Here is a 16,790-nt window from a genome sequence, read left to right as displayed (position 1 = left end):
TTGTAATAGATATAATTTGCTCTACATGTTAAATTTCTTTAACTTTATTTTAGTTTACCTACAATCTTTCAGTAAAACTTTTACGATATAACGTTACACTTTGAATTTAAAAGGATTAAAGTTAATATAGTTTCTCCAAACATACCATGATTAAAAATCTATTCATTTTTCCAGGAATAAAATTACGTAAAGTAGAGAAGATTGAACAGAAGGAAGTGGAACGCGTGAACGCATTGAACGATGTCGCATCCATATTGGCACGACGCGTTGCTGTCGAGTTCAGCGACAGTGACTCAGCATCGGAGAGCGAATGCGATAGCGAGGGATGGGGCGAGCAGGAAACGAATCTCGCGTGACCCAGCTCACTCCCATCTACCGCAACTGCCTCCTAGAAAAATGGCTGACGATTCTTTCGTTTCGTTCGTTTTCAACGAAAGTTCCAATTCTGTTGCTCGTTGCACAAACAACACGCTTTGTTTGCGCATAGATGTCGAATAGAAATAACATGATCCGATGATTGATGTAATTGGTGTATAACGAAGAGTCACTGAATTTGAAAGTAGAAACAAAATCAGCGAATTTCGTTGCTCAAGAGAGCATACAAACGCGAATTATTATAAGTAATATCATTAAAAGTATAACTGTGTAGTATTATAACAATGGTTATTTTTATTATACACCATTTTATTACCTTTAACAAAAATATTTTCTTTTTTTGTCACGAACAAATATTTAGTAATTTTTTTTGTATAAATTAAATAAAAAGAAATTTGTTTTCACGTTAATCACAAGTTCAATTTATAGCATGTATCGATCTGAAGACTATAATAGAAAGAAACATTTAGCTTTTCTCAGACGATTCTAGGAATCGTCAGCCAGAGATCTTTTATTTATTGAAGGAGAGGAGTCTACAAAGTGCATGTAATAAGAGTTTAAGAGTTCGTGTAAATTTAGACTATTTTTGAGGAGCTATATAAAATACACTTTTCCTTTACATACAGACGCTTCCACTTTGTTTTACTGTTACAAATAAAAGTATAAAAGTTTACGAAATATATATAAATGCATGTTTTTTTCGATTCTCCGATTTTTAAGCAGAATTCAACGAACGTACAGCAGATTATCTCGAGTAGTATAAAGGACAGTGAGTAGGAAGAAGATACGCACATGAAACGATTTCCTATCATTGCTCGATGTCGATCATAGAGGAAGTGATTTCTTTCGGACACATTCCATGATAATATCAATACCACATAACGGAATAAATTTGAGTTTTCATTTCAGAGACCCGATCGTCCATGTTGCTATGACGATATGTGTAAGTCCTTACCTAAGCAAGCAATTGTTCTATATGTGTTATAATGCATTGCTCCTGAAGATGTGTATTGTACGTAAACTAAACCAAATTCAAAGCTAATACTTTTGTTCTCCTTTTCGTGTTTAAGCCTGTAAAATACCTGTATCTTAAATGTTTTTGTATGCTTGTCTACTAGATAGGTATATGTATGCGCGCTCTATCACAACGAGAGTAATAAACAGAAGTTTCCCAATTTTTTCTACGTTTTCAAATGATCTTCCATGTCGCGCCCACAATAAAAGCGATATCGCGAGATATGAAATGTCCTTTTTATCAGCGAGGTGTCGAAAACCAAAATACTCTATTTACTTGTAATATGTAAGGACAATGTAATTACCGAATGAGTGAGAGGATTCATATTTTTTAGCATTTAGCGGAAGAATATAATATACTAATGTTGCAATGAGGATTACAGTTGCCAATTTTAAGCGTAAAAGGGAAGAAATTATTGTGATTTATTTTGCATCGATGTTGGCGAAATATGATGACTATTGGTAAGATATGATATATATGTATACATAAACATTAACACACACACACACACACACACAATGATCGTTAAGATTATTGTATAATCTTATACGCTCGAACGATAAGAAGTGTTCAGGAAATTTGTTTTTATCCCTCTAGTTTCCGAACGTTACCTAAATGTTTAAAGAGATAAGAGGAAGTCTTCATTGTCTAAGAAAGACTGAAGTCAGGAGATGCCTCTTGTTAGTTGGTTAGTTGGTTGAATTAGCACTTTTTCTTTTATTAAGTACGAAAGATGTTCGATTGACTCGAACTGCGTGAAAAGTAATTTATATTTACTAATAATTTTCGCTAGCTTTAAAAGAAGCAGCGTTTTATCTTGTATAAAGTGTGCGAGGTTTAAGAGCTAAAGTTGGATGGCTCCACAATAATGTAGCATACAATTCACCGGCAACGATACGTGTACATTCAAATGATTTTAAAATATAGTCAAAACGCCATTATATGATAGAAATAATAATAACAAAAATGATGATGATGATGATGATAATAATAATAATAATAATAATAATAATAATAATAATAATAATAATAATAATAGTATTAATAATGTAATGAACAGTCGATCAGTCTGTACTATGTTTATACACCTCCCACACCAACACCAACACACACGCACGCACGCACACGAACACACACACACACACACACGCACACAAAGATAATATAATTCGCAATATAAATTTATTAAGCGTAAGACTATTAGCCGTAGGTATATACTTTTAGCTACTTCGCCAACTACGACACAGTATTTATGGAGAATTGTTTTGTAACACGACGAAACGATGAGAAAGCGTTTCAGTTGTAAGCTTAAATATCGTGCAACTTTGTATGAATGTATATTATTATGTCGTCGATCGTGCTTTCCGCGATGATGTCGCGTACTACACTATTGCGAAGCTGTTGTACCTAAATAAGATGGTTATTCCAAAGCTTAATTAAGAGAATTATCTTTGTCTTAACTAGACGATGAAAGGAGACATTGAAATCGTACTCTGTGTACCTCTTTTCTGTTGTTTCTACTTACAAATCTCGTAATCGCGCATCACTCTTTAAAATTTTTTTAAAGGTGCAAAGTAAAATGTTAAGCTCTTTATCTCCCCTTCTTGGCTATCGATGAAATAATAAATAACAAATTTCCAGTAACGATAAATAGAAACGTTAGTTTTGCGTATTCCAAACCCATTGCAATAAGAGTGATTTCATTCATCATGTACGATAAACAGTATGTGAAACAGAAACTCAACCACAATAACTTTATGACGATTAAAATTGTACGATGGTATTATTAATAATAATAAATTTGTAGCAAATCTGTACAGAGCCAAATAAATCAAAAACTTTGATAAATCATCGGAGAATCGTTTATTCTGCTGTTCGTTATTTATGCCACAATTGAACGGTAGTTAGCTTTTTAACAATGATCTCTCTTATACAAACTTTAGAAATAACTGTTACTTTTGTTCCCTGCTTGTTGCTGCATTCGAAGAACTGCGTTTCACGTCGATTTTATTATTTAGTAAAAAATGAAAATTTATTTTTCTTAACTAATAATAAGAGAGAGGGAAAGAGAAAGAGAGGGAGAAACATGGTTTTATTTATAAATTAAATCTTTATTTTTACAACACTAAAAACAACATTGTTAAAAGACGAACTTATTGCTTAAAATTATGACATAAAAGATACATCTGAAAACATGTACATATTTGCAACCAATTAGATTTTACGACACTTTATCGATAAGTGAAATCATACGAATAGATAAATATAATAAAAATTTCGTATCTATAAACAATTATTAAAAAAACTTGAATTGTTATTTGGGTATATTCAAAAGTTACCACCGTAAGAATATGTAATTTTATTGATCCTCTATGTTTTAAAGTATTTGCTTTTATCAATTATATAAATGTAACAGTCATTATCACAAAATCTCGTAAAATATGAAGTGACGGGCAGGTATAATAAAATTAACATTTTATTCGGAAAATTGAGACATACACAGATGCGAAAACAGTGGTAGGCATTAGTAGCACCGATAAATAGATGTTGAAACGATAACGTTACGTTTAGAGTGACTACACCCGAGCTACATACGTAATTGCTCGTTCAATCATTGAGCAGTCAGTTGCCAACGACAAGAAAAACGTATCATCGATTCGGATAAAAAGAAATGTCTCCAATCTTTTCCACGTTATTACATACTTGACCGCACCAGCTTTTCGATAAATATAGTTTGAAGCACTTTTTGTCACACTCGTTACATTTTCTTTTTTTTTTTTCTTTTCTTTCTTTTGTTATAAAAGGCAAGGAATTGAATGAACAAGAGCGCTTCCTTGCCCCTGTCAATCATTACGACAATATATATAAATCGGTAAGGTTACATATAAATATGGATATCGATCAGCGATTCAAAAACTTCTAAAGATTTTACATAAAATTATCGATCGTACGGATGCGATCACCGTCCCTCTCTTTTCCTTCTCTCTTGTCGTATAAATTAGATCATTCCTTTGTTACATAACATTAGAAGATCGTTGCGCACAGAACGCGATGAGTAAGACAAATGTGCGTCTTCTACGATAAGTGGTAAACAATAAGTTTAGAAATATACTAAATGTACGATCGAAATAATCGCATTCGTGGCATGTCGTAATACAGACAGGTAAAAGGAACTATCGAAAACTCAGCGGACTAACTTTCGTGGCATTAATACACTATCTTCATTTTTTATCAATTATACTACAAATCGATCAATTCATCGATTCTTTGAAACTTTTTTCTGCTCTCTCGGTGCTAGCTAAAATAGTTTCACCGAATGATCGAAGCATCGTAAAATAACAAATAAGTGTTATAATTCATATAGTTGTTTATAACAATAAGAGAACAAAATACAAACTATCGATTATCAAATTATTATTTTACGTCTGATTAAACTTTAATCATAACGATTAATTTTGTACTACTTTATTTCTGTCATCTATGTTAACAGTATTTAGTCTGTTCAGAGATTATCAATTTTCTTTTCATAATTTAAATGTTTTATTATACATACAAAGCGCTACCGTATGTGTTAAAAACATGAATTATAGATACGACTTGTCTAATACGATAAAATAATAATCACATCCAATTTCTTTTATAACTAAAATTAGAACCAAATTAAAAGTTCATTAATTATTGCAAGAAATATCTATTTATGTTGTGAAACTTATAGAGTTCAAACGAATTAAGTTATAAATGATAATTAGAACGATCTGTTTTAAATAATCTATTCTATATAAATAATTTAGTTGACTTATTAGTTAAGATGAAATTTTTAAGCATTTTAATTCGAATCGAAATGGCTAGATTTGTTGTTCGCCAAGGCAGTTCTCAGATAGGAGATTGCTCATTGTCACAGTTTTATTTAGTTACTATCAATGAACTTTTATTTTCGAACAATTTAGCACAATTAAGGGAATACCAAGTACATAAATACTTGGGTATTCAGGGCAGCATTCCTCCCTATTTATACCTTTCTTCGATCTAAGCACTTTAACAATTCTCCCCATCTGTTATTATGAAATATCACTTTAAGAAATTTACGTCATACAAGTTGCTGCTATTTAAACGAAATATTGGTCTGTGAAAATTATTCAAATTGAACTTTTTTTTGTATTGAAATATAGAGTAAAAATTGACACTCATCAGTCAACAGTAAGGTCATAATGTTATACTATAAACAATAAATTAGAAAGTATAATACTTTCAGTCACTCTCCAAGGGAAGTTACTAATTCTAGTTCCTATTTATCTCATAAAAAAACATTTTATACAGCGTATAATATGTGAATAAATCTTTCTTTACCTATCAATATCTTTCTTCTAAATCTGATTCTTAAAAAACATTACTCGCTCCTTTTATTGCTATTTTTCAAATGTTGCTGTTAGTTAGATATATAAATATATATGTATGTATATTTAGTAATTTCATAAATATATATTGAATTTGTTACATATACACGGTGAGCATATATTTCTATGAGTAGCTGTTATTGCACAATATGTAATTACTATATTATACTTTATACAAGTACCCGAGAAAGCATTATATCTTATAAAAGTGTGAATAGTTGACTCTTTATATCCTTGTTAAAGAAGATTTTTATTTGCAATTATTATTATTACTATTGAGGTGTGTCTTTTGATTTAATTAACGTGTCATATGATTAATGATTTATATTAATGTTAAAATGAATGTATATATATATATATATATATATAAACTGATATATTATATTATAAATACGTAGCATCTACATTATTTCGATGAGAGTAATGTAAGTTTGAGATGGATATCTCGTGTGCTAAATATTAGCAGCGATTTATCAAAAGTAGAGTACCTAGTTGTCTCCTTTGCCATAAGGGATATTTTGCCATGAAAATATATAAGGCAAGAGTTTAATAATTTTACAGTATACATATATCAAATATAACTTTCTCCAAATACTATTTATTTTCAATACAATCGGAATTACTAATATCTACTTAAGTGAAATCACGATTTTCTCAATAGGAAATTTTTTAAGCAATAAGGTTCAAACGTTATAAAATAGTATTTGCAATTATTGTACATTACATATGTATTTGATCGTTAAATTATGTAGCTAATATATTTTGCAACACTAACAATACAATTTAAATGATATCTGCTTATTACCAGACATAATAAATAAATTTTGCAAGTAAAAAATTCTAACTAGATAAAGAACTGGATATACATATTTATACGTATATGTATGTATGACGTTATCAACGGATATAATATGAAAAAATATTAATTTTACCGATTGTTTCAAGAGAAAAGTAGCTTTAAAAAAACTTACATTGTTGTACGAAACAGTTCGACTTTAGTTTCTTACAAGAATAGTATCATTTCATTAAAGAGATAATTAGACATTTCACTTCTAATCAAATATCATATACTTGATATTCGTTCGATCATCTTGTGGCAACTTGAATGAAATACGTTTCTTAAAACATACTCTGTTTGCTAATTACATGCTGCATATCTGAAAAGTAAAATAATAATCCTTAACATAGGTAATCGTAATCCAAGACAAAGCAAAATATGTGATATTTCATGATGATATTCTCCGAATGTAATAGATACTACATCAAATTGTAAAAATGATTTTTACAATTTATCTTTGTTAAAATTCGGTATAGCTAGAAGAGTAATATCTCTGAGATATTATCACGCGCATTTGGAAATTTCTCTCACGATGATATCACAAGAGATTCTGTCATTGGCACTACAAATTACGTTTAAGATCCTTTTAATTTGAAATCATGGCCAGCAGAACAAACATCGATCCAGCCATCTCTACTTATTATCGTTGGCATATCTGTTGCAATTAATCACCAGAGTAATTTACAAGGGTTTCGTGTAAATTAATAATTTCACCGACGAAATTAAAATTTCATCTCTAATCAAGATATATTCGACCATCGCGTATTCGTGACTTTAACGTTGGCACTATTATCGTTTCCCTTGACAGTCTGATTTTTTATTAAGTCCGCTGCTTTATTAAGTTTATTTGTCGCAAAACGAATTTCACTGACGTTACGTGGAAATGTAGAAAATATGTAGGAAATTTCGTAAAAGTAAAACAAGTATACCGATCTTATCTCGTTGAAAAGATAAAAACGCGAGTTTATTATTAAACGGAGAGTTCGTCGATGCCACGAAGTTAGTCCATGAGATCAAGATTCTTAGAATGTTTCTTTCCTGCAGACGTTCATTCCTGTTGCCATCGTGATCCGCGCGAGTTACTTTCTTAATTCGAAAGATTATTAATTTATTACGGTCTACGCTTTGGCACAAAGATCGCGTCTGTGGAAACGGTATAGTAATTGGATTTGAGCTCGAGACGATTACTCGGTAGAAATTCTCTATTTTCAGGGACATCGGTCGCTAGTTAGGTTTTACAGACTTTTGAAACTTGGGATTTTTAGAGGATCTTCCACAAGGAGCTATTAAACTGCGAAAATCTCTTCCACAATCTACATTTGCCTTTTTTATATCGTCGATGCGTTCAGGTTGACTCGTGATCCACCAATTCGAAGAGCATCTTCTTGAATCATAATCGAGACAGTCTGACTGCACCGCGGAGAGAGATTTAATCTTTATATATAATATATATGATAAAATTCAAAAAATACAACTGTAACTACATTAAATCGAACGAAAGGACAACAAGATACTTCTCGTCATTACTTTCGAAAACGACGTGTCGAACGTAGAGCGTTTGAATAGCATTTTTTTTACAGATTAGACGAATAATTAGAATTCTCTAATTATAATGCGAACAATGCGTTAAGAAAATAATTCTTTTCAAGAATGCAGCAAGATTTTACGTTAATTTCACATTTTTTCGTGAAACCTGGATGGAAAAAGAAACAAATTTATAGTTTTCCGAAGAATATAGTGGGTTATGCTACAACGAGAGTATTTATCACTAAAAATCGTCGATATCACAACGAAATTCGTGCTTTTATTAAGGATTTTTCATACCTTAAACTTAAGCTAAGGAGATATTGTTGTTAATCCCTTTCAAATTCAAATGCGCAGTGTACATAAAAGTTGAATAAATTAATTTTATGCTATTTTTACGCTTTAATGCTTTTGTATTATATTTCTCCTGTTTATATCGTTGTATTAAATGGTAATTATGCTTGAGATTGTGAGTTTCGAATGGACTGTTCCTAGATACGTGTATATACATATTTCAGCGATGTATTATGCATAGATGCCATAACGAATAAAAGCTATAAGAAACCAACTTCGGAATCAATAACGTTCGTTCCAGTATATCCCACTGTAGTTTGATATCGAAATATCGATAGGAACCGTTGTTCTATCAAGATCGCTCATTGATTCGTTCGACAATCGATGTAGTTGCTAATAAACATCTGACAGAATAACAACCAAATCGAGGAGATTTTTATTTTTTGATATATCGAAGCAATCAGAGATAGGTACTCTAAGATTCACGAATAAGATTCGCGAATGAAACTGATACATGTTGATTACAACACGCTCGTTAAGTGTCCACGGAAATGAATGTTTGTCGATCTACGATAATTAATCGTACAGACATCATATGGAAATTACGATATATAGTCCCTGATCTTCGAAATGACGCGTAAACTAACATCTCCAACGATCGTAACGCGTACTCGACGAGCTTTAATCAGAAACTATAAATACACAATTAGATCTATCTGAAAAACTGAATCAAGGCGAGAGTGTTTGGCAACGTATAGTCTAATCTTTTCTACGTTATTTTGTTCGTTGCTTCACACGAAATGTCGTGGAATATCAAGCACCTCGACGTGTCCTCGATTTGGTAAATCATCTTCTCCCGAAAGACCATCCTAATCGGCATCTTTTCACGAAAGACGATTTACTTTCATTCAATTTCCTATCGAATTCCACGAGCTTGCTTCAGCTATTTCTCTCACAATTTCGCGACTGCTACATGTATTTTCCTATCATCGAAGGATATAAACTCGAAGACGAAGCTCGAAATATTCCTCGCGTCTTGCACGCACGTCTATCGTAGCCTGCAAAAGATTATTCCTACTAATTTAGTAAAAAAAAAAAAAAAATCGCACAAGCGAGTACTTAAGAGCTTCTATCCAGCGTTTATTCCTCCTCGACGCTAATGTCAACGGTTTTAACCCTAGAGGAATCTGTGGGAAGCAGCTGAAGGCGCTCAGGTTCTACACCGAGGATGATGATGCACATGAAACTTTTACCAGATGCCTGGTCTCTCGGATAAATGGTAACCGGAGCGAACTTATCCACGGTACCATCCACGTAGGCACGGAGCTTCCTGTAAACCTGCGGAAAGTGCCTCCTGAGTGACACGCCCCTTAGTTTCAGTTGTCTCTGGATGTTGGTGAAACTGATTTCCCGGATTTTCCTGGGTGTGTTCTGTCCGTTATTGCCTGGCAGCGAGGTAAGCACCAGCATCTCCGGGGACTCCATCTCTCGGGTGATGTTGCAGGGAGACGTGGACTGTTGCCTACCTTGCGGCGAGGCGTATGACGAAGACGTGTGATACCTGTTTGTCGAGTCTAAGTGGATTTTCGCGCATCTGGATACCAACTGTCGTTCCCATTTTACCGCTCCACTGGTTGGCACCTCGCTGACCACGCAAACTGCCACATACAACACCAGCCTCGTATCCGGATTGTACGACTTGCAGAGTCTGATCACCTCGGCGTACAGTTCCGCTCCCATCTCTCTGGCCAGCAAATCCGACCATCGCACGTACGTGGGTTCACCTAAGTCGACGAAACCGTTTGCGATGAATTTATCCGCCGCTTCTGGACTCGAGAAGAAACACTTGACAGCTCCACGGCCGTGGAACGCGTAGCCACGCTTGGCCAACGCCGAGATGTGTTTCAGCGTGATGGGATCCTCCTTGGCGGAGGATAACACCTGTTTGCAGAGGCTTCCAGCTCGGGAGTGCAAGCAGGTTCTCCGATGACGCTGCCAGTGCGCTCTTCTACACTCCCTCGAGCAATACAGGCAGGTACAATTGTGACAGCTTTTGTAGGTCTTCCTCGCCTCGGTCACGGTGGCCGAGTTACTGCACTTGTTATTTCGGCAACGAATGATTTTCTCCGCAACGTTGCCAGCCACCAGGCCATTCGCCTCCTGATTGTTGTCAAAGGAAACTCTTCGGTGACTCAAGGGTACGCCTTTCGACTGTGCCGTAGCCGTTTTCGAGGGCATCGTGTCGCTACCCTCGCTCTTTCGTCGCACGAGTTCACCCACGTAATACGAGGCACGCTCCTCGGAGGCTCCTTGCAGCTGCACGTCCATCACGCTCTTAGCGGACTCTGTGACATTCGCCAATCGTTTCGATTGTCAAAAACTTTGACTAAATTCTAACATTCGAACTTGTATTTACGACAATCGTGCTAGGTTTATCGTTTGGGCATTCTTCTTTCTATCGTTGAAACGTACAATTTTGTTACGAATTCCAATCCCTTTTAAATTACACGTACAAATTTTTCTATTACGATTTAATCTTACCCACAGCCGGTCCACAAAGTCAGCATTTTCCCTCTGAGATTACAAATGATTACCAAGTTTTGGATATCGTTGCAACGAATACCTTGCACGTTTAATCGATATTTCATTCAAAATCTTTTCTGTAACTATAAATTACCCACAATCGTAATAGCAAGAATTGTTCCCCTTATGCTCCCAACCACAAACGATAACGGCATGATCGAGCGTATTCGAAGCAGAATGGAACGTGATAATGTAAGCCATGTTACGTATACATGAAATGAACGAATATCGTTACCATAATGTTTGCGATCGCAGAGTGTTAGCATCGATTGTATCCCTGACAGACGTCAAAGATCAACCGCTTGATCAGGCGTTTGTGTCAGTTGGATGATTGCAAGATAATTAATATTATACGGTGGTCGTTTATAAAAAAAAGCTTATCCTCCCGAGTGCCTTTAATAAACAAGCTCCCGTAGTGCGAATAACGAAAATAAAACTGTTAACACGAGATTAAAGAAGATAAAAAGAAATAGAAATCAAATTTAAAGTAACAAAAAAAAAAAACAAAAAAAAAAAAGAAAAAAAGAAAAGAAAAATTCAACGAAGACAAAAATCTTGAAAAAGGCCTTACTAATTTCATATATATTTTAAAGATTCGCGTCTTCTGCGTTTTTGGTGGTTGTCGTCATAAATGCGATTAGCTCTCCGAGTCCCAGATTGGTTAGTTTCAGCACCGATAAATTCGTCTCTGATCGATAAGCCTCGCATCGAGACGTCTGAATTCAGGGGAGGCGAGATGCTATGATTCCGCCTCCCTGAACTTTAGACGCTGTTTTTTCTCTGCAAAGGTGTAAAATCAACGTAAGTATAACAGAAAAGAAAAAAATAAACAGGGGATTGAAGTTCCGTTTCGCGTTCTCCTCGTTGCCCGACGATTTGCTTCTCTTTCTGCCCGTTTTTATTTTCCGTTTTTCTCCCTTCGTCATCGATCGTGGTTGACCAGGAGACTAGCGATCTCGAGGCAAAGGAAACACAGCGAGAGAATAATGCAACGCAAAGACAATCTCAATCAGCAAGTTCAGCTGCTGCATCGTATCTTGTAGCGGCGTCTTAGAGCGTTTCTGCTCCAGATAATTAAAATGTTTCTCTCATATAAAAGATAAATATAAAGAGTGCTTCGAAAATGTTTGAAAAGTTGATGGGTAGAAATTTAAGAAAATTCAAGTTAAGCAAAATATGATTTAAATCTACGTTTTGGATGTCACAATTCTGAATGATTTGAAACAATAAAAAATATACTACAAAACACAAGCTATACCTATATAAATGTAAACTACGCAATTCTTTCGTGCTGAATTATGTTAATCGTAAAACATTTTCATGTTCACTTTTGAGTCAAAAGATTGGACAAAGACGCAAGTTGATTTTTCAAAATCGTAGAATAAAGATAATAATTTTCCACGTTCTGATAAAAATATGCATGAAGTACTACTTTTCTTGTATGAAAAAAATGAAAGATCATGAAAAAACATATGCACAGAAAAGAGAGCAAAATAAAAGGTAGTGTGTGTGAGGGGTGAATGGTGACGAGGCGAAGAGAAACGCAAGCCGAGCGCATAAATTGAGAACGACATTTACGCACAGTGTAGTTTTACGATTCAACTGTTAACATATAAATTTCATGGTTCTCAATTAAGACGATAACGCAAAAACAAAAGTAACGAAGGAAATGTTTCTTTTAAATTTTCTCTCCAGTTTTTGAAAATCGCTTGTTACATTTCCGCGATATTTTCGAATGAGATCCCATACTAAATTTTAACGAAGATATTGTGATCTCTCTACCCTATGAGCTTAATATTTATGAAAAGGTCACGCGAGGAATATTAAGCAAACATTGATTCTAGCTTTTTTGATGAATTATTAATTTCCTCTACGATGTTTCACGTATAATTAACTTTCCACCGAATCTTTTGTCGCACGTATAATAGTATATCGAGATCTTAATTCATTTCAAACATCTATGTTAACGTTTGTTCTTGAACCACGCTGTGCCTGTATAACACGGATACGCATACGCAGGTATACATACATGTAACAGAGAGATTCGCATAAGGGAAAATGGTAGATTAAAATTTCTTTGAGCCTCTCTCAAGTCCTCTCTCTCTCGAGAGGAACCGCTTCAGAACGAAAACTTACATAGTCCTCCTACCTTGGAGGTCTTGGCGTAGGTCGCTGCAGCTCTTCCCGGCTTTTGCATTAGCCTGGCCGATGTTAGTTCGATGGCGCATGGTGGCGGATGTACCGGTTACGACGGGCCCTGGCCCAGGACTCGGGGTACGCGACGCGGATGGCAGGCCAAGGAGGGAGTCAAGGACGTCCTCCAGGGTCGTGGAACCCGGGCTCGGTTTGTTCCGCAGAAGAGCTGCCGTCGCCATCGCCTCGTCCGTATCGCTCTGGCCCGATCCTAATCGGTTTCATGCATGGGGTCAAGAAAGAGACTGAGACGTCCGCGTCATCCTCTTGGCCTCGAAACGTTTGTTCGTCCGTCTTATACGTATACGTCGTTGAAATTTTTATTGTTCGTCCGATCGAATTATTCGTTCGTCGAGTTGAATTATTTATTATTGAATTATTCGTCGAGTCCAATTATTTGTCCGTTTAATTCGTGATTTAATGGACGTATAAGTCGCGATCCCCGATGGGATTGCAAAATATTTTTACTTATATCATTGTTGTTGATAATTTATTTTTTATCCTTTAACTTTCTGGCTTAAATTTCTACCTTAGCCCAGTTCTTTTAACGTAGTCTTTTTTAAAGCTGTATCGATATTACGAATAGCTAGCTTTCATTTCGCGTTGTCTTCATCTTGCTTCTCGATGACAATGTGAAAAGTGACCACAAGTTATTCGATTATTACAAAAGGGGATCACGACTTTGAAGAGGTTGGGAAACACCAGTCCAGTCTCTAGTCGAATTATTCAGTCGTCTTATCTTATGCTCGGTCCTGTCTTACGATCGATTTCATATTTCTCGTTTTGTATATTTGCTTTAATCGATGCTACAAAGGAGCCTTCAAGTAGCTATCGATGATAGAGGAGTTAATATAGTCACAGAACTCCTCGAACCGTACTCGAACCGACTGGGCGGAGTTCAGAAACTTCTGAACTTAACAGTTCTATTATTTCAATATCTTCTTACGATATGATTGAGCGCAGTTTAATTGGAAAGCGCGAATATCAAGACATTCCGTATCGCGTGGTTTGTTGGAAATTCGCAACGGATACCATCTCTTGCACGCTAATTTATTAATTGATATATTAGGCAAGTTAACAAACGACCAGTTGTAGGCTGTAGACTTTGTTGCACAAACTACACCCTCTTACTTTCTTGTTTCATCCTTTTAGACTCACCTAGTAGACTCTTTCAATCTTATTTAAAAATGAAACAAACTTTTCAAAACTTTCTATAATAGTCACGTACTACATTATACTTAAGTAATTCTTTCCAATTTAAACAAATGAATCGCATTTTTCAAGTAAGATATTTCTGTTTCGTATCGATACATCGCAAGAATAAACGATACAAGCTTTCAAAGGAGTATGGGCAAATATCCGCGACTACTAGAGTACTTCTTATCCGAAATTTATGATCGCGCTATAACGAGCATCGTCGATCGCCACTTGAAGCGTCCTTTACCAAAAGCGTGTACGCGAAAAGGTCGAAGATCCTCTCGACCGACCATCAAGATTCTAGGGTGCTCGTCACGTGTTTCTCGTTGGGGATGTTTGTCAAGGTTCCTTTCACGCGATACTTTTTTTTTCTCCCTTATGGTACAATCACGTTAAGAGCCACGTCAAATTTTCACTCTGTCATTTTACACGTGCCGTCCATTATGTTCGTCAAGTCGAACGAACAGTTTAATTCGACAACGTTGCTGGTTTCTTGACAAACACGCACGAATCTACATCAATTTCGACGACGCCATTCGCGTATACGTGAGCGTTCTTACCTCGATCAAGCGAAAGAGAGACTCGTTTCAAGTGTTTTTAGAACATCGGCAATTGCTACGAACATCCTTTCAGGAGTTTCTCTCGTAACGGGCACCCAGAATTTCCTTTCGTCTCAGCGAAAGTTTCCAGCGGTATCGTTGGCTCGATCTTAAACTCGAGCTCGCGTCGCTCGTAAAAATAGACAAAAGAAAATAGGAAAATCTGCGAATCGAATCGTTCGATGAGACGTTCTTTCGTATTCTCAAACTCTCAACGTTCTCAGATGATCTGTAAAGCCGGATATCCAATGACTATGCAAAATGTCTGCGAATGTTCGCCAACGTTGATGTGGATTTATCTCGCGAAGAATGCAAAGCACGCGTAAATGGCAAATAATTGCGAACGTAAAGAAATTAATTCGCTGTTCCGGCTTCGTAGCGATTTTGTAGCATCGATGCTACTACTAAATGTTGCTGATGATTTTGCGCGTTTGTTAATAATACGCATCTGGTGGATACCCGGCTTGAAGATGGCCAGTATCTTCCGAACTTCTTCGTACATACATATACGTGGTTTCATCTTTGGTGTGTGCGAAGAGGAACAAAACGGAGTTAATTATTAACAGAAAAAAGAGGAGAAAAATGAGAAAAAAGAGGAGCAAAAGGAAAGAAAGGAGAGGAAATGGGGAAATACATAACGGACGCCCTTGATTTTTCTTCACCTCTCATCTACTTCTCTACGTTTCTACGTGTACTCTACTTGCACGCTTCTACACAACTACCGGATACTCGTACACTAGTCTAATTGCGGCGTTTGCGACCACTTTCCCTCGCAAAAGCGCACACGGCAAAAACGAAGCCGAAAAGTGTTTGGTGTTCTTCTCTGTTTCGAACGTTTTCAACGATTTTATATGTAGATGACGCGGATGCACGTACACACGAGCCTCGACTCTTATTTCCCCGCCGGAACAACAACGGAACAGTTTTATTGTTACACGCTCTATTTCCGGCTGAAAATATATCAGGCCGACGCGAACGTATGAGTGTACACACTATATATATGTGCGTGTATGTGTGTGTATGTGCGCGCGAACGCGAATCGTTCTCAGCGATGCGATGTATGCAAGATCAAGCTATGGCGAATAAAACTACGTATCTCTATGTGACGAAAAAAAGAAGAAAAAAAAAAAAGAAATGAGAAAGAGAGAAATGAAACGAACGAAAGGCAAAAGCAACGACGGCGAAACGAATAATAGCACTTACCGTGACGACACAAGCAGAGTGCGTCAGCCAAATTAATCGATACATGTATACAGGGTGATAAAAAAGACTGAGACTCTAGTGGCTCATAGCTCTCACCGAGAGAAGAAAAAATTATTAATCAACGTAGGTTACGGGGTAACTATAGTTGTGAATTAAGTATTTTTTATCCTTTACTATGAGTACTATAAACCTCAAAACTCTAGAATCTCTTTCAATTATCCTGCATATATGCGCATATGGCAGACATACTCGACTAGAGACGTACAGTATATTTTGAGAAGAGGAACGCGACGTCCTCGGCTAAAACTCTCGAAACTGAAAGGAATTGGTAAGAAGAGAAAAAGAGATACAGGTGGAAGAGGTTGGAGAAAAAGAGAGAGAGAGAGAGAGAAAGATTAAAGAAGAATATGTATTATAATATCGAAGAGCGTATATAGGGTATATAATTTAAAGGAGGCGGAAACAACAACAACGCAAATAACACAAAAGGTAAATGACAATAATTTATTGCTGTCAAGGGTAATTACGTTCTACAAAGAAATGATAAATCGTTGGTGTGTCCGAGCAATAAGTAC

General features: G+C 35.9%; 2 protein-coding genes across 16 annotated transcripts in view; one reads left to right on the top strand and one right to left on the bottom strand.

Annotated features, from left to right (window-relative positions):
* Window positions 1–3,241, top strand: part of LOC100644542 (wiskott-Aldrich syndrome protein family member 3) — a 35,636-nt gene extending 32,395 nt beyond the window's left edge. For all 3 annotated transcript variants that reach the window (XM_012319281.3, XM_012319280.3, XM_003402776.4), the window contains one exon: window positions 175–3,241. In XM_012319281.3, coding sequence (XP_012174671.1) covers window positions 175–356 — 182 coding nt within the window. In that variant the 3' untranslated portion in view covers window positions 357–3,241. The remainder of the gene's footprint in view (window positions 1–174) is intronic.
* Window positions 3,242–3,734: 493 nt separating this feature from the next.
* Window positions 3,735–16,790, bottom strand: part of LOC110120159 — a 74,247-nt gene continuing 61,191 nt past the window's right edge. For 8 of the 13 annotated variants that reach the window (XM_020867932.2, XM_048404098.1, XM_048404101.1 and 5 more), the window contains 2 exons: window positions 13,173–13,427; window positions 3,735–10,785 (listed from right to left, as the gene is read on the bottom strand). In XM_020867932.2, the coding sequence (XP_020723591.2) occupies window positions 9,581–10,785; window positions 13,173–13,427 (1,460 nt within the window). In that variant the 3' untranslated portion in view covers window positions 3,735–9,580. Of the gene's footprint in view, window positions 10,786–11,594; window positions 11,804–13,159; window positions 13,428–16,790 lie in introns of those variants that run through there. The other 5 variants (XM_048404100.1, XM_020867930.2, XM_048404106.1 and 2 more) reach the window with 4 other exon arrangements.

Source organism: Bombus terrestris, chromosome 3 (assembly GCF_910591885.1).
Source record: "Bombus terrestris chromosome 3, iyBomTerr1.2, whole genome shotgun sequence".
Taxonomy (NCBI): domain Eukaryota; kingdom Metazoa; phylum Arthropoda; class Insecta; order Hymenoptera; family Apidae; genus Bombus; species Bombus terrestris.
Note: the sequence above shows the minus strand (reverse complement) of the source record. Positions and strands in the feature narration are given on the sequence as shown.